The sequence below is a fragment of the Mustelus asterias genome, chromosome 13 (genome assembly GCF_964213995.1).
Source record: "Mustelus asterias chromosome 13, sMusAst1.hap1.1, whole genome shotgun sequence".
NCBI lineage: Eukaryota > Metazoa > Chordata > Chondrichthyes > Carcharhiniformes > Triakidae > Mustelus > Mustelus asterias.
The window spans coordinates 49708062-49726812 of record NC_135813.1 but is presented as its reverse complement, the minus strand read 5'-3'; the positions used below and the strand labels follow the sequence as shown (position 1 = coordinate 49726812).

Below are 18751 nucleotides of genomic sequence, written 5' to 3'. Positions count from 1 at the left end.
TAGTTACCTCCTCAAAAAATTCTATCAAATTTGTGAGGCACGACTTGCCCTTCACGAATCCGTGCTGACTATCCCGGATTAACCCGCATCTTTCTAAATGGTCGTAAATCCCATCTCTAAGGACCTTTTCCACCAATTTACCAACCACCGAAGTAAGACTAACCGGTCTATAATTACCAGGGTCATTTCTATTCCCTTTCTTAAACAGAGGAACATTCGCCATTCTCCAGTCTTCTGGCACCATCCCCGTGGACAACGAGGACCCAAAGATCAAAGCCAAAGGCTCTGCAATCTCATCCCTTGCCTCCCAAAGAATCCTAGGATACATTTCATCAGGCCCAGGGGATTTATCGACCTTCAGTTTATTCAAAACTGCCAGGACATCCTCCCTCCGAACATCTATTTCCTCCAGCCTATTAGCCTGTAACACCTTCTCTTCCTCAAAAACATGGCCCCTCTCCTTGGTGAACACTGAAGAAAAGTATTCATTCATCACCTCGCCTATTTCTACTGACTCCATACACAAGTTCCCACTACTGTCCTTGACCGGCCCTAACCTCACCCTGGTCATTCTTTTATTCCTCACATAAGAGTAAAAAGCCTTGGGGTTTTCCTTGATCCGACCCGCCAAGGACTTCTCGTGTCCCCTCCTAGCTCTCCTAAGCACCTTTTTCAGCTCATTCCTTGCTAAATTGTAACTCTCAATCGAGCCATCTGAACCGTTTCCTCATCCCTACATCAGCTTCCCTCTTCCTTTTCACAAGGTATTCCACCTCTTTCGTGAACCATGGTTCCCTCACTCGGCCATCTCCTCCCTGCCTGACAGGGACATACCTATCAAGGACACCCAGTATTTGTTCCTTGAAAAAGTTCCACTTTTCATTAGTTCCTTTCTCTGACAGTTTCTGTTCCCAACTTCTGCCCCCTAATTCTTGCCTAATCGCATCATAATTACCTCTCCCCCAATTGTAAACCTTGCCCTGCTGTACGGCCCTATCCCTCTCCATTGCAATAACAAAAGACACCGAATTGTGGTCACTATCTCCAAAGTGCTCTCCCACAACCAAATCTAACACTTGGCCCGGTTCATTTCCCAGTACCAAATCCAATGTGGCCTCACATCAAGTTTTGTAGAAGGCATTTTTAAAAAACAGCCATCTTTTATGATTTGCATGGGAATACATCCAAAGCAGCATTTGTACAAATAAACAAAGCAATATTCAGTAAATGGTAGAACCCTTAGGAGTATTGACAGGCAGAGAGATTTGGGTGGACATGTTCACCAATTACTGAAAGTGGCAATGCAGGTGGATAAGGTAGTCAAGAAAGCATACGGCATGCTTGCCTTCATAGGTCGGGGCATTGAGTTTAAAAATTGGCAGGTCATGCAGCAGCTGTACAGAACCTTAGTTAGGCCTCATTTGGAATATTGTGTACAATTCTGGTCGCCTTACTACCAGAAGGTGGAGAGGGTATAGAAAAGGTTTACCAGGTTGTTGCCTGGTCTGGAGGATATTAGCTATGAGGAGAGGTTGAATAAACTCAGTTTGTTCTCACTGGAACGACGGCAGTTGAGGGGTGACCTGATAGAAGTTTACAAGATTATGAGTGGCATGGACAGAGTGGATAATCAGATGCTCTTTCTGAGGGTAAAAAAGTCAAGTACGAGGGGACATAGATTTAAGGTGCGTGGGGAAAAGTTTAGAGGAGATGTACGAGGCAAGTTTTTTACACAGAGGGTGGTGAATGCCTGGAATGCGCTGCCCGGGGAGTGGTGGGAGCAGGTCCGATAGTGGCATTTAAGGGGCAACTCGACAAATACATGAATAGGATAGGAATGGAAGGATATGGATCCATAAGTGTGTAGTTTTAGTTTAGGCAGGCATCAAGATCGGTGCAGGCTTGGAGGACCGAAGGGACTGTTCCTGTGCTGAACCTTTCTTTGTTTTTGTACCCGTATGCAGATAGACTGAATACAGATGTCACTGTAACATCTCTTCACATCATCCAGACGTGTCCATGGTGCTATACACATTCAGCAGTTACTCCTTGGTTAAGTAGACAGTATCCAATTTTGAAAACATTTATCTAATTGCAGGCGTTGGCCAGTGCTGATTGCTGGTGTCCATTGGGATTGGGCGGTTGCTGCTACTTGATGGCAGGAGGTCCAGAATAGATGCTGGGAAGGTTCCCATGGCTATGCTTCAGTTTGCTTACGACTTATACTGGGACCTGAAATGTACCCAGAAAATCAGTGACATTGTACTTTTGATTTAATTTAGTTTAATAATTAGAGATTTGTACCAGTTACTGCTATACCTGAATAGTAAGGGACACTGCTCACAATGTATAGCTCTGGTCATTCAGGCTGTGTATCTCTCTGCCAACCATTTCCAATCAGTCCTGGACAGTTCCTAATCAAAAGATGTAGTTCCTGATAAAGTAACAGAAATTCCCTTAAAAGTATTTATCTGCGACACTAAAGTTATGAGGGAAACAACAATGTACAAAATGCAGGAAGCCAACTCCACATATTCCTAGGGTCAAAGCTTCAAATCCCATAATTCCAAGGTTTAGACACTCAGGTTAATGGAGTATGTCTGGCCCATCAACTAGCCACAACTGGGGAAAATAACCTTCTATTGTTTTCAACATCACCAGCAGAATCAAGGCGGCATTGCCAGAGGTCCTTCCCCCTTCCCCAGGGAGAGGACTGGGAGTGTGAGCACACTCCCCCCACCAGCTATCACAATCTAATGAAAGGAATGCCATTCACTACACCCACTAAGATCACATTATTGACTACTGCAAATAAATGTCCAGACTTTTATTGATAATTATTTTAATAAGCAACTCAGAGCAGTTGCAGCCCAATCCCAGTTCCACTCAGCAGCCTCCAGAATACAGCTCTCTGCTTCCTCCAAACTGCGTAGCACAACTGAAATTTGCACACCTAACACATACACTATCAGTGCACCTACACGGAGCACCTTAACCTCTGCTCTCTGCTCCATCTTAACCTTTACTCAGTGCACTCACCAACACCGATTCCTGATCCCAAGGCTCTGTTCTTACAGAAACCACTGGTTATAACAGTCACAAATACTAAAGAGAATGGCATGAACTTATCCCAATGCATTTTCCCTAAAAACCCCAGAAATCACCTACAAACATGCTCTGCATGTTTAAACATTTCTACATACTGTCTCGAATAACCAGTGGTTTTCTATAGTCAGCCATCCAGCTGAAAATTTGCAGATCCCCCTCTCGCCCTTCAATTAATTAAATCTTCCATCCATCCTGGCAGGAATCACAGTAAAACTCCACATGAAACGCTACTTTCCCTCAGCCATTTGTAATCTATCAGAAAACAGTCACACTGACTGCCCACAAATTGACAGTCTGTGTGGGAGGTGCCAAATCAGAAGCTTGGGTCAGCAACTGGACTCAACATGGACCTTGGTTAGAGGTATAGGTGTTACATCAAGACAGACAGAACAATGGCAGTCCGCTTACACAAAAGACCAAACACTGCCTGGCCACTGGGAAATTAGCCTAGTTCAGGAGATTCTTCTCAACAGAGCAACCACGCTCTGGCACTTTGAGCCTTCCAGAGTTACAGGTTCATGATATTCTGCCCAAGTGACCCAAACAGGAACATTGCAGGAACCATATCCTCATCCAATGGGAAATTCTGAATGGTTCCCTTATTAAACATGAATTGAGTTATACTAATTTAAGGAATTTATTTTCCTCACAAAGCTCAGTGACTCAGGGCGTGAGTTTAAAGTGATTGGTGGAAAGATTAGAGGGAGGTGAGCAAAATGTTTTCACCCAGAGGGTGTGGGGGTCTGGAACTCACTGTCTGAAAGGGGAGGAGAGGCAGAAACCCGCAACTCATTAAAAAGGAGTCTGGATTTGCACCTCAAGTGCCCGAAGCTGCAGCAAATACTGGAAAGTGGATTAGGCTGGGTGGCTCATTTTTCAACTGGGACAGAAACGGTGGGCAGAATGGCCTCTCTGTGATGTAAACTTTCTCTGATTCTATTCCATGAAGGTAAGTCTCCCAGAATCAGAACAATTCTTGCCTAGTATCTACCATTCACCAATCTCAATATCTACAACTAAAGATTACCTGGCAATGTCTGCTCTGACAAGTAGACATTCCCAATTCCTCAGCCAATAATAGCACACAACCCCAGACAACACAGTAATAATGAACTGGTCACATTCAACACTTGTTCTCTTTTACCATCAGTAATGTTTCTGCCCAATCACTTTAGGATATTGCAGAGATTTAGAGATTGCAGAACACTGAGTCCTCTGGGCGGGCTGGAGAGGCTCACCCCCTCCGAGCCCTCGCTAGTTAGAGCTCACAGTACGGGGTACTGTTATTCTGGTCTTATTCTTCCAGACTGAAGTCCTGGGCCACCCAGAGACATTAGAAACCACCTCGGAACTCTGTACACACTCTCAGCATCCATTTCGACTCTGCTGCAAACTACTGCTGTGTCAAGTTTATAAATTATTATATATTGCTTATGAAATAACAGTTGTTAGATGTGGGGTAAATTAACACAACCAATATTACACAATGTCCTGCTTATGGGATTTTGAATACTGCTGACTCAAGCTTTGGATTTCTAACACACTGTCCAGACTGAGTACGATCTGGTGGATTTTGGGATTCAGTATCTGTTGGTTACCACATCTTTCTCTCTTTTAGAATGGGTCACCTCCACGGTGACATTGTCACTTTGGGAAGGGGAGCTAAAGGCTCAGGGTTTGAGAATACTACCTCGTATTAACAGACACTGTCCTGTGAATGGATAGAAAAGACCAAAGACTCGTAGAGAACAGAGATCAAGCTGTTGCAGTCTATGGAGGGAGCAAGTCACTGTGATTGCTGCCAGTGTGAGTGCTCTGCTGGATTAAGCATGCAGTGCACAAACTGTTTAAGGTTATGTTATGCCGCATTGGAGGCAGCACATTGTTGCAGCGGGGGTTTGTCATTGCAGGGACTGTGGTCTCTTCCAGGGTAACTGCAGCTCAAGAGGGCTGGAGGGTTGGAAATAGGGGCAACAATGACAGCTGCTCTGCCTCTCCCCCAAGGAACTTCACGTTCCCATTAGCCCAGCTCGAGTAGACTGAAGCAGCAGGCAGGCAGACCTGGCCCCGTTCACACTCAGTGTGAGGGGTGCGCTCTGCCACTGACTCTGGCTTATCTCAGCAAGGCGGAGATGAGTACATCCACTGTACCTCATCTCAAGCTGCAATTCTACTGCCGCAGCAGGCACTCCTCTGACAAGCACAGCATGTGGTGGTGGCCACACTGTAAACCAACAGGATATTTCTACAGCTGTCACTCTGCATTTAACCAGAAGCTGATTCCACACCAAGTGCATAGGCCTTGCTGTGTGCAAGGAGATAGAAACTGCACAATGTGAGTCGGTGCTCTGTGAAATGCCCAGAGTACAGCAATCCACTTCCAGTGGCCATTCCACAAAGCAACAACTCCCAGGCTGATTAGTGGTTGGTTACAGGTCAGTTAAATCCACAATAGCTTTGATGTAAATGCAGTCTTCTCGGGAGTAATTATTCTTGCTGTCCAATTTGTTGAGTGGGCAGAACAGCGGGCACCCACTGGCAATGTTCATCTCACTGACTGGTCTCTGGAACGATGAGGAACTGATGTCTGGTCTGAACGCATCCAGGATGTGTTCCCGGTTAGTCTGATCCATCAACATGAGGGTGACCTGAGAGGAAAGGCAGGAGCAAATCACAGCAGCTGAGAAGATTCTGGGGCACAGACAGTGTGCGGAATGTAATCACCCCAGCAGTAAATTAGCGCACGGCAATATCTCATCAATAATGACCGGATCGTGGAATCTTTCCTCATTTTGGTTCCGGGAATTCCACTAATCTTTAAAACCCCCACCTGTCCCGGGACCAGCTAATCTCCCACCCCCAAACCGACCCCTCCCCTCCCCCACCCCACAACCGACCCCTCCCCTGCCCCAGGAGTGCCGGGAGCTGACTGCATTCTGCCCTCGCCCATTGCCAGTAGCAATCCATCTGCTCCCTCAGCACCATGGACAGACTGCTTGTGCCCCAGTCTATCCGATTCACTGTGACCCCGTTAGCCAGGATCAGTGCTACTAAACCCAGCTTAATCTGCAATAACCTGAACAGCTCTCCACATCACTGCCTGCAGCCAGGGCTCCCCACACTCTGGGAGTGAGAAGAGAAACTCACCTTTTGCTGAAAAGGCCACTTCAATAAACTATCGTAGTTTCCTTTCATAATGACAAAGAAGAGGGACATGTGAGTTCCGCGGCCCACGCCATCACCATTCAAGTAGACACGGAGACACATCTTGTATCCATATTTGCTGGTGTAGAAAGCTGAACAGTTCAAAACAAAGCTGTTAGAATCAAACCAGACACCAGGCAGAGCGAGACAATAAAAGCAAACAACACAGGACAGCCGATGACATTCTCACTCCAGGGCCAGCCACCCGTGAACATAGCCACGGATAAGGGGCAGACAGTCAGGCCAGACGATCCCTCCACTGCTCGCTGTCTGGATCTGTTTCTGGCCAAGTCCAGCAGCAGACCCCAAAGAGGCCCTCCAATCTCCCCCCACCCCTTCACACTGGGTGGCCAAAGATCAGGAGCGTGGGGTGAAGTGTGAGGAGCAGCTTCCTCAGACAATCAAAAAGGGGCTACAACCTGGCTCAATCCCTATATACAAATAGAGAGCTAGTCACACTACAGCTCAGACTCCACAGGCAGGAAGGGAATGGGTGACCAAGGTAGAGCAAGAAAGCTAGGCAGGCAGAGCAGGAATCTCCTATTCCCCTGAAAACCAGGTATACTGGTTTGGATACTGTTGAGAGGAATTGCCCCTCAGAGAATAACAGCAGCACCACAGTTAGCTCTGTTGCAGAGGGGAGGAGCAAAAGGCATAGAAATGCAATAATCATCAGGCATTCGATTGTGAAGGGTATGTTGCCTCCCTGGTGCTCGGATCAAGGATGTCTCAGAGCAACTACAGGACATTGTTGGAGGGGTGGGGGAGTGCAGACTGGATTTGGAGGAGGTGGGACCTGTACAAACTGGATGGGTTACACCTGGGCAGGATCAGGACTGATGTCCGTGGGGGCGGGTACTTGCTAGAGTGGTTGGGGAGGGTTTAAACTAATATGGTAGATGGATGGGAACCTTTACAAGGATTCAGAGCAGGGAGGATTAAGAACAAGAGAAAAAGACAGTAAGGAGAATGAGGAGTGATAGGCAAATAAATCAAGGGCCAGAGTCAGATAAGGACGGAGTAAAAAATAGTAGGAACGGAACAGGGGCTAGCCTTTAAGTTTTGTACCTGAATGCTCAGAGCATTTGAAACAAAATGGATGAATTAGTTGCGCAGATAGATGAAAAGGGGTATAAGATATAGTTGGCATTGCAGAGACGTGGCTCAAAGGTGACAAGGATGGAAACTAAATATTGAGGGCTATTCGGTGTTTAGGAAGGAGACAGAAAGGAGAAGGTGGTGGAGTTGCGTTGTTGGTTAAAGATGGCATTAATACAATATTGAGGAAAGATATTAGCACAGGTGATGTGGAATCTGTATGTGTCAAGTTAAGAAACAACAAGGGGCAAAAAAGCATTTGTGGAGGTGTGTACAGACCACCAAATGTAATAGCAATATTGGGAATAGCAATAGGCAGGAAATTAGAAATGTACATGATAAAAGAACATCTGTGATTACGGATTACTTGAATCTGCATATAGCTTGGGAGAGTCAAATTAGTCACAGTGCAATGGGGAGGAATTTCTGGAGCACTTACGGGATGTTTTTCTGGACCAATACGTCGCGGAACGAACAAGGGAGCAGGCCATCTTGGACTGGGTATTGTGCAATGGGAAAGGACTAGTTGGCAATCTAGTTGAAAGAGAACCCTTGGGGATGAGTAACCATAATATGATAAAATTATCTGTCAAGGTGGAGAGTGATATGGGTATCTAACCCCGTGCTGTACCTGTCCTGGGAGTGTTTGATGGGAACGGTGTGGAGGGAGCTTGACTCTGGATCTAACCCCGTGCTGTACCTGTCCTGGGAGTGTTTGATGGGGACAGTGTAGGGGCAGCTTTACTCTGGATCTAACTCCGTGCTGTCCCTTCCTGGGAGCATTTGATGGCGACAGTGTGGAGGGAGCTTTACTCTGTATCTAACCCCGTGTTGTACCTGTCCTGGGAGTGTTTGATGGGGACAGTGTCGAGGGAGCTTTACTCTGTATCTAACCCCGTGCTGTTCCTGTCCTGGGAGCGTTTGATGGGGACAGTGCAGAGAGAGCTTTACTCTGTATCTAACCCCGTGTTGGACCTGTCTGTTACAGCCCCTCCCCGCCTGTTACAGACTCTGCACCATTACACTTTCCCGGCCTACCCTCACCGTATCCCCGATAAACACTGCTCCTCTGGGATTTCTTCATTTGCAGCATTTTTGTAATGGAAAGGTTGCCACCTCAGTTTTCATTTTCCAGCTCAGAGATCCTCTCTCATATAATCAGTCAGGAGTAAAAGTATTTAAGCAAGCACTTTCCTCATGTTATGGCCCTCCATATTCAGAGGAAACCCATGCGAGTGATGTGGGACTAACCTGGGGAGAATATGGCGGGTGACCGCTGCGCTTTTGCATCCTGCCGCCTTCTACTGAAATCCGATATTTTCCAAATAAAGATTCCATTGTCAGTGCTGAACTCCAGTGCGTGAAGTTTCAGCTCCAGTTCGGCAATGGCCAGATCCTTCAGAGCAGTGGCACGCTCCATCTGACGTACCTGAGACATAGCAGCAAGTTTAAAGATGGACAGGCAGGGCAGCTCAAAAATATGATTGAAAGTACCAGTCAGAAATGGCCCAGCAGCAGCAGTAAGGTTCAGCAGAACAACTTTAAACCCCAATAAGAGGGGCAGAAAAATGGATCACATCTGCAGTTCTACATCATACCCTTCAAAATGTGCAAGGAGAAAGCATTTGGAGCTGCATTACACTGGGGTACAGTACTGATGGGAACACGTCTGTCACTGTATAACAATGGGGTACAGTACTGGTGGGATCTGTCACTGTATAACACTGGGGTACAGTATTGGTGGGGATGGGGTCAGTCACTGTATAACACTAGGGTACAGTATGGTGGGACGCATCTGTCACGGTATAACACTGGGGTACAGTACTGGTGGGGTCGGGTCTGTCACTGTATAACACTGGGGTACAGTACTGGTGGGGATGGGTCTGTCACTGTATAACACTGGGGTACAGTACTGGTGGGATCTGTCACTGTATAACACTGGGGTACAGTACTGGTGGGGACGGGTCTGTCACTGTACAACACTGGGGTACAATGCTGTTGGGGACTGGTCTGTCACTGTATAACACTGGGGTACAGTACTGGTGGGGACAGGTCTGTCACTGTACAACACTGGGGTACAATGCTGTTGGGGACTGGTCTGTCACTGTATAACACTGGGATACAATGCTGTTGGGGACTGGTCTGTCACTGTGTAACACTGGGGTACAGTATGGTGGGACGCATCTGTCACTGTATAACACTGGGATACAGTGCTGTTGGGGACTGGGCTGTCACTGTATAACACTGGGGCACAGTACTGGTGTGTACAGGTCTGTCACTGTATAACACTGGGGTACAATGCTGTTGGGGACTGGTCTGTCACTGTGTAACACTGGGGTACAGTATGGTGGGACGCATCTGTCACTGTATAACACTGGGATACAGTGCTGTTGGGGACTGGGCTGTCACTGTATAACACTGGGGCACAGTACTGGTGTGTACAGGTCTGTCACTGTATAACACTGGGGTACAGTACTGGTGTGGACGGGTCCGTCACTGTAGAACACTGGGGTACAGTACTGGTTGGGACGGTCTGTCACTGTATAACTCTGGGGTACAGTACTGGTGGGGATGGGTCTGTCACTGTATAACACTGGGGTCCAGTACTGGTGGGGATGGGTCTGTCACTGTACAACACTGGGGGACAGTACTGGTTGGGACTGTCTGTCACTGTATAACTCTGGGATACAGTGCTGTTGGGGACTGGTCTGTCACTGTATAACACTGGGATACAGCACTGGTGGGGATGGGTCTGTCACTGTACAACACTGGGGTACAGTACTGGTTGGGACGGTCTGTCACTGTATAACTCTGGGGTACAGTACTGGTGGGGATGGGTCTGTCACTGTATAACACTGGGGTCCAGTACTGGTGGGGATGGGTCTGTCACTGTACAACACTGGGGGACAGTACTGGTTGGGACTGTCTGTCACTGTATAACTCTGGGATACAGTGCTGTTGGGGACTGGTCTGTCACTGTATAACACTGGGATACAGCACTGGTGGGGATGGGTCTGTCACTGTACAACACTGGGGTACAGTACTGGTGGGGATTGGGTCTGTCACTGTATAACACTGGGATACAGTTCTGGTGTGTACAGGTCTGTCACTGTACAACACTGGGGTACAGTACCGGTGGGGACGGGTCTGTCACTATCACACTGGGGTACAGTGCTGGTGGGGATGGGTTCAGTCACTGTATAACACAGGGGTAACAGTATGGTGGGAAACATCTGTCACTGTATAACACTGGGGTACAGTACTGATGGGGATGGGTCTGTCACTGTATAACACTGGGCTACAGTACTTGTGGGGACGGGTCTGTCACTGTATAACACTGGGGTACAGTACTGATGGGGATGGGTCTGTCACTGTATAACACTGGGCTACAGTACTTGTGGGGACGGATCTGTCACTGTATAACACTGGGATACTGTGCTGTTGGGGACGGGGTCGTCACTGTATAACACTGGGATACAGTTCTGGTGGGGACGGGTCTGTCACTGTATAACACTGGGGTACAGTTCTGGTGGGGACAGGTCTGTCACTGTAAAACACTGGGGCACTGGACTGGTGGGGATGGGGTCACTGTATAACACTGGGGTACAGTATGGTGGGACGCATCTGTCACTGTATAACACTGGGATACAGTGCTGTTGGGGACTGGTCTGTCACTGTATTACACTGGGGTACAGTACTGGTGGGGACGGTCTGTCACTGTATAACACTGGGTTACAGTTCTGGTGTGTACAGGTCTGTCACTGTACAACACTGGGGTACAGTACTGGTGGGGACGGGTCTGTCACTGTACAAATCTGGGATACAGTACTGGTGGGGACGGGTCTGTCAGTGTATAACACTGGGGTACTGGACTGGTGGGGATGGGGTCACTGTATAACACTGGGGTACAGTATGGTGGGGACAGGTCTGTCACTGGATAACACTGGGGTACAGTACTGGTGTGGACAGGTCTGTCACTGGATAACACTGGGGTACAGTACTGGTGTGGACGGGTCCGTCACTGTACAATACTGGGGTACAGTACTGGTGGGGAAGAGGTCTGTCACTGTATAACACTGGGATACAGTACTGGTGGGGACGGTTCTGTCACTATCACACTGGGGTACAGTGCTGGTGGGGATGGGGTCAGTCACTGTATAACACTGGGGTAACAGTGTGGTGGGAAGCATCTGTCACTGTATAACACTGGGGTACAGTACTGATGGGGACGGGTTTGTCACTGTATAGCACTGGGGTACAGTACTGGTGGGGACGGGTCTGTCACTGTATTACACTGGGGTACAGTACTGGTGGGGACAGGTCTGTCACTGTACAACACTGGGGTACAGTACTGGTGGGGATGGGGTCAGTCCCTGTATAACACTGGGGTACAGTACTGGTGTGGACAGGTCTGTCACTGTATAACACTGGGATACAATGCTGTTGGGGACTGGTCAGTCGCTGTACAACACTGGGGTACAGTACTGGTGGGGACGGGTCTGTCAGTGTATAACACTGGGGTACAGTATTGGTGGGGATGGGGTCAGTCCCTGTATAACACTGGGGTACAGTACTGGTGTGGACAGGTCTGTCACTGTATAACACTGGGATACAATGCTGTTGGGGACTGGTCAGTCGCTGTACAACACTGGGGTACAGTACTGGTGGGGACGGGTCTGTCACTGTATAACAGTGGGGTACAGTATGGTGGGGCCTCGTCTGTCACTGGATAACACTGGGGTACAGTGCTGGTGGGGACGGGTCTGTCACTGTACAACACTGGGGGACAGTACTGGTGGGATGGGGTCAGTCACTGTATAACACTGGGGTACAGTGTGGTGGGACGCATCTGCAACTGTATAACACTGGGATACAGTGCTGTTGGGGACTGTCTGTCACTGTATAAGTCTGGGCTACAGTGCTGTTGGTGACTGGTCTGTCACTGTACAACACTGGGGTACAGTACTGGTGTGGACGGGTCCGTCACTGTACAATACTGGGGTACAGTACTGGTGAGGATGAGGTCTGTCACTGTATAACACTGAGATACAGTACTGGTGGGGACGGGTCTGTCACTATCACACTGGGGTACAGTACTGGTGGGGATGGGGTCAGTCACTGTATAACACTGGGGTACAGTATGGTGGGACGCATCTGTCAATGTATAACACTGGGATACTGTGCTGTTGGGGACTGGTCTGTCACTGTATAACACTGGGATACAGTTCTGGTGTGTACAGGTCTGTCACTGAATGACACTGGAGTACAGGACTGGTGGGGATGGGTCTGTCACTGTATAACACTGGGGTTCAGTACTGGTGGGGATGGGTCTGTCACTGTACAACACTGGGGGACAGTACTGGTTGGGACTGTCTGTCACTGTATAACTCTGGGATACAGTGCTGTTGGGGACTGGTCTGTCACTGTACAACACTGGGGTACAGTACTGGTGGGGATGGGTCTGTCACTGTACAACACTGGGGTACAGTACTGGTGTGGACGGATCTGTCACTGTACAACACTGGGGTACAGTACTGGTGTGGACGGGTCTGTCACTGTACAACACTGGGGTACAGTACTGGTGTGGACGGGTCTGTCACTGTACAACACTGGGGTACAGTACTGGTGGGGACGGGTCTGTCACTGTATAACACTGGGATACAGTGCTGTTGGGGACTGTCTGTCACTGTATAAGTCTGGGCTACAGTGCTGTTGGGGACTGGTCTGTCACTGTACAACACTGGGGTACAGTACTGGTGTGGACGGGTCCGTCACTGTACAATACTGGGGTACAGTACTGGTGGGGATGAGGTCTGTCACTGTATAACACTGGGATACAGTACTGGTGGGGACGGGTCTGGCACTATCACACTGGGGTACAGTACTGGTGGGGATGGGGTCAGTCACTGTATAACACTGGGGTACAGTATGGTGGGACGCATCTGTCACTGTATAACACTGGGATACAGTACTGGTGGGGATGGGTCTGTCACTGTATAAATCTGGGATACAGTACTGGTGGGGACGGGTCTGTCACTGTACAACACTGGGGTACAGTACTGGTGGGGACGGGTCTGTCACTGTACAACACTGGGGTACAGTACTGTTGGGACGGGTCTGTCACTATCACACTGGGGTACAGTACTGGTGGGGATGGGGTCAGTCACTGTATAACACTGGGGTACAGTATGGTGGGACGCATCTGTCAATGTATAACACTGGGATACTGTGCTGTTGGGGACTGGTCTGTCACTGTATAACACTGGGATACAGTTCTGGTGTGTACAGGTCTGTCACTGAATGACACTGGAGTACAGGACTGGTGGGGATGGGTCTGTCACTGTATAACACTGGGGTTCAGTACTGGTGGGGATGGGTCTGTCACTGTACAACACTGGGGGACAGTACTGGTTGGGACTGTCTGTCACTGTATAACTCTGGGATACAGTGCTGTTGGGGACTGGTCTGTCACTGTACAACACTGGGGTACAGTACTGGTGGGGATGGGTCTGTCACTGTACAACACTGGGGTACAGTACTGGTGTGGACGGATCTGTCACTGTACAACACTGGGGTACAGTACTGGTGTGGACGGGTCTGTCACTGTACAACACTGGGGTACAGTACTGGTGTGGACGGGTCTGTCACTGTACAACACTGGGGTACAGTACTGGTGGGGACGGGTCTGTCACTGTATAACACTGGGATACAGTGCTGTTGGGGACTGTCTGTCACTGTATAAGTCTGGGCTACAGTGCTGTTGGGGACTGGTCTGTCACTGTACAACACTGGGGTACAGTACTGGTGTGGACGGGTCCGTCACTGTACAATACTGGGGTACAGTACTGGTGGGGATGAGGTCTGTCACTGTATAACACTGGGATACAGTACTGGTGGGGACGGGTCTGGCACTATCACACTGGGGTACAGTACTGGTGGGGATGGGGTCAGTCACTGTATAACACTGGGGTACAGTATGGTGGGACGCATCTGTCACTGTATAACACTGGGATACAGTACTGGTGGGGATGGGTCTGTCACTGTACAACACTGGGGGACAGTACTGGTGGGGATGGGTCTGTCACTGTACAACACTGGGGGACAGTACTGGTTGGGACGGTCTGTCACTGTATAACTCTGGGGTACAGTACTGGTGGGGATGGGTCTGTCACTGTATAACACTGGGGTCCAGTACTGGTGGGGATGGGTCTGTCACTGTACAACACTGGGGGACAGTACTGGTTGGGACTGTCTGTCACTGTATAACTCTGGGATACAGTGCTGTTGGGGACTGGTCTGTCACTGTATAACACTGGGATACAGCACTGGTGGGGATGGGTCTGTCACTGTACAACACTGGGGTACAGTACTGGTGTGGACGGGTCTGTCACTGTACAACACTGGGGTACAGTACTGGTGGGGATTGGGTCTGTCACTGTATAACACTGGGATACAGTTCTGGTGTGTACAGGTCTGTCACTGTACAACACTGGGGTACAGTACCGGTGGGGACGGGTCTGTCACTATCACACTGGGGTACAGTGCTGGTGGGGATGGGTTCAGTCACTGTATAACACAGGGGTAACAGTATGGTGGGAAACATCTGTCACTGTATAACACTGGGGTACAGTACTGATGGGGATGGGTCTGTCACTGTATAACACTGGGCTACAGTACTTGTGGGGACGGGTCTGTCACTGTATAACACTGGGGTACAGTACTGATGGGGATGGGTCTGTCACTGTATAACACTGGGCTACAGTACTTGTGGGGACGGATCTGTCACTGTATAACACTGGGATACTGTGCTGTTGGGGACGGGGTCGTCACTGTATAACACTGGGATACAGTTCTGGTGGGGACGGGTCTGTCACTGTATAACACTGGGGTACAGTTCTGGTGGGGACAGGTCTGTCACTGTAAAACACTGGGGCACTGGACTGGTGGGGATGGGGTCACTGTATAACACTGGGGTACAGTATGGTGGGACGCATCTGTCACTGTATAACACTGGGATACAGTGCTGTTGGGGACTGGTCTGTCACTGTATTACACTGGGGTACAGTACTGGTGGGGACGGTCTGTCACTGTATAACACTGGGTTACAGTTCTGGTGTGTACAGGTCTGTCACTGTACAACACTGGGGTACAGTACTGGTGGGGACGGGTCTGTCACTGTACAAATCTGGGATACAGTACTGGTGGGGACGGGTCTGTCAGTGTATAACACTGGGGTACTGGACTGGTGGGGATGGGGTCACTGTATAACACTGGGGTACAGTATGGTGGGGACAGGTCTGTCACTGGATAACACTGGGGTACAGTACTGGTGTGGACAGGTCTGTCACTGGATAACACTGGGGTACAGTACTGGTGTGGACGGGTCCGTCACTATCACACTGGGGTACAGTGCTGGTGGGGATGGGGTCAGTCACTGTATAACACTGGGGTAACAGTGTGGTGGGAAGCATCTGTCACTGTATAACACTGGGGTACAGTACTGATGGGGACGGGTTTGTCACTGTATAGCACTGGGGTACAGTACTGGTGGGGACGGGTCTGTCACTGTATGACACTGGGGTACTGGACTGGTGGGGATGGAGGTCACTGTATAACACTGGGGTACAGTACTGGTGGGGATGGAGGTCACTGTATAACACTGGGGTACAGTATGGTGGGGACGGTCTGTCACTGTATAACACGGGTACAGTACTGGTGGGGACGGTCTGTCACTGTATTACACTTGGATACAGTACTGGTGGGGACGGTCTGTCACTGTATTACACTGGGGTACAGTACTGGTGGGGACAGGTCTGTCACTGTACAACACTGGGGTACAGTACTGGTGTGGACAGGTCTGTCAGTGTATAACACTGGGGTACAGTACTGGTGGGGATGGGGTCAGTCCCTGTATAACACTGGGGTACAGTACTGGTGTGGACAGGTCTGTCACTGTATAACACTGGGATACAATGCTGTTGGGGACTGGTCAGTCGCTGTACAACACTGGGGTACAGTACTGGTGGGGACGGGTCTGTCAGTGTATAACACTGGGGTACAGTATTGGTGGGGATGGGGTCAGTCCCTGTATAACACTGGGGTACAGTACTGGTGTGGACAGGTCTGTCACTGTATAACACTGGGATACAATGCTGTTGGGGACTGGTCAGTCGCTGTACAACACTGGGGTACAGTACTGGTGGGGACGGGTCTGTCACTGTATAACAGTGGGGTACAGTATGGTGGGGCCTCGTCTGTCACTGGATAACACTGGGGTACAGTGCTGGTGGGGACGGGTCTGTCACTGTACAACACTGGGGGACAGTACTGGTGGGATGGGGTCAGTCACTGTATAACACTGGGGTACAGTGTGGTGGGACGCATCTGCAACTGTATAACACTGGGATACAGTGCTGTTGGGGACTGTCTGTCACTGTATAAGTCTGGGCTACAGTGCTGTTGGTGACTGGTCTGTCACTGTACAACACTGGGGTACAGTACTGGTGTGGACGGGTCCGTCACTGTACAATACTGGGGTACAGTACTGGTGAGGATGAGGTCTGTCACTGTATAACACTGAGATACAGTACTGGTGGGGACGGGTCTGTCACTATCACACTGGGGTACAGTACTGGTGGGGATGGGGTCAGTCACTGTATAACACTGGGGTACAGTATGGTGGGACGCATCTGTCAATGTATAACACTGGGATACTGTGCTGTTGGGGACTGGTCTGTCACTGTATAACACTGGGATACAGTTCTGGTGTGTACAGGTCTGTCACTGAATGACACTGGAGTACAGGACTGGTGGGGATGGGTCTGTCACTGTATAACACTGGGGTTCAGTACTGGTGGGGATGGGTCTGTCACTGTACAACACTGGGGGACAGTACTGGTTGGGACTGTCTGTCACTGTATAACTCTGGGATACAGTGCTGTTGGGGACTGGTCTGTCACTGTACAACACTGGGGTACAGTACTGGTGGGGATGGGTCTGTCACTGTACAACACTGGGGTACAGTACTGGTGTGGACGGATCTGTCACTGTACAACACTGGGGTACAGTACTGGTGTGGACGGGTCTGTCACTGTACAACACTGGGGTACAGTACTGGTGTGGACGGGTCTGTCACTGTACAACACTGGGGTACAGTACTGGTGGGGACGGGTCTGTCACTGTATAACACTGGGATACAGTGCTGTTGGGGACTGTCTGTCACTGTATAAGTCTGGGCTACAGTGCTGTTGGGGACTGGTCTGTCACTGTACAACACTGGGGTACAGTACTGGTGTGGACGGGTCCGTCACTGTACAATACTGGGGTACAGTACTGGTGGGGATGAGGTCTGTCACTGTATAACACTGGGATACAGTACTGGTGGGGACGGGTCTGGCACTATCACACTGGGGTACAGTACTGGTGGGGATGGGGTCAGTCACTGTATAACACTGGGGTACAGTATGGTGGGACGCATCTGTCACTGTATAACACTGGGATACAGTACTGGTGGGGATGGGTCTGTCACTGTATAAATCTGGGATACAGTACTGGTGGGGACGGGTCTGTCACTGTACAACACTGGGGTACAGTACTGGTGGGGACGGGTCTGTCACTGTACAACACTGGGGTACAGTACTGTTGGGACGGGTCTGTCACTATCACACTGGGGTACAGTACTGGTGGGGATGGGGTCAGTCACTGTATAACACTGGGGTACAGTATGGTGGGACGCATCTGTCAATGTATAACACTGGGATACTGTGCTGTTGGGGACTGGTCTGTCACTGTATAACACTGGGATACAGTTCTGGTGTGTACAGGTCTGTCACTGAATGACACTGGAGTACAGGACTGGTGGGGATGGGTCTGTCACTGTATAACACTGGGGTTCAGTACTGGTGGGGATGGGTCTGTCACTGTACAACACTGGGGGACAGTACTGGTTGGGACTGTCTGTCACTGTATAACTCTGGGATACAGTGCTGTTGGGGACTGGTCTGTCACTGTACAACACTGGGGTACAGTACTGGTGGGGATGGGTCTGTCACTGTACAACACTGGGGTACAGTACTGGTGTGGACGGGTCTGTCATTGTACAACACTGGGGTACAGTTCTGGTGTGTACAGGTCTGTCACTGAATGACACTGGAGTACAGGCCTGGTGGGGACGGGTCTGTCACTGTATAACACTGGGGTACTGGACTGGTGGGGACGGGTCTGTCACTGTATAACACTGGGGTACTGGACTGGTGGGACGCATCTGTCACTGCATAACACTGGGATACAGTGCTGTTGGGGACTGGTCTGTCACTGTGTTACACTGGGGTACAGTACTGGT

General features: G+C 49.6%; 1 protein-coding gene across 9 annotated transcripts in view; it reads right to left on the bottom strand.

The window, feature by feature from the left end:
- Window positions 1–1166: 1166 nt before the first annotated feature.
- Window positions 1167–18751, bottom strand: part of LOC144502604 (TNF receptor-associated factor 2-like) — a 109740-nt gene continuing 92155 nt past the window's right edge. For all 9 annotated transcript variants that reach the window (XM_078226729.1, XM_078226732.1, XM_078226728.1 and 6 more), the window contains 3 exons: window positions 8662–8839; window positions 6256–6404; window positions 1167–5756 (listed from right to left, as the gene is read on the bottom strand). In XM_078226729.1, coding sequence (XP_078082855.1) covers window positions 5538–5756; window positions 6256–6404; window positions 8662–8839 — 546 coding nt within the window. In that variant the 3' untranslated portion in view covers window positions 1167–5537. The remainder of the gene's footprint in view (window positions 5757–6255; window positions 6405–8661; window positions 8840–18751) is intronic.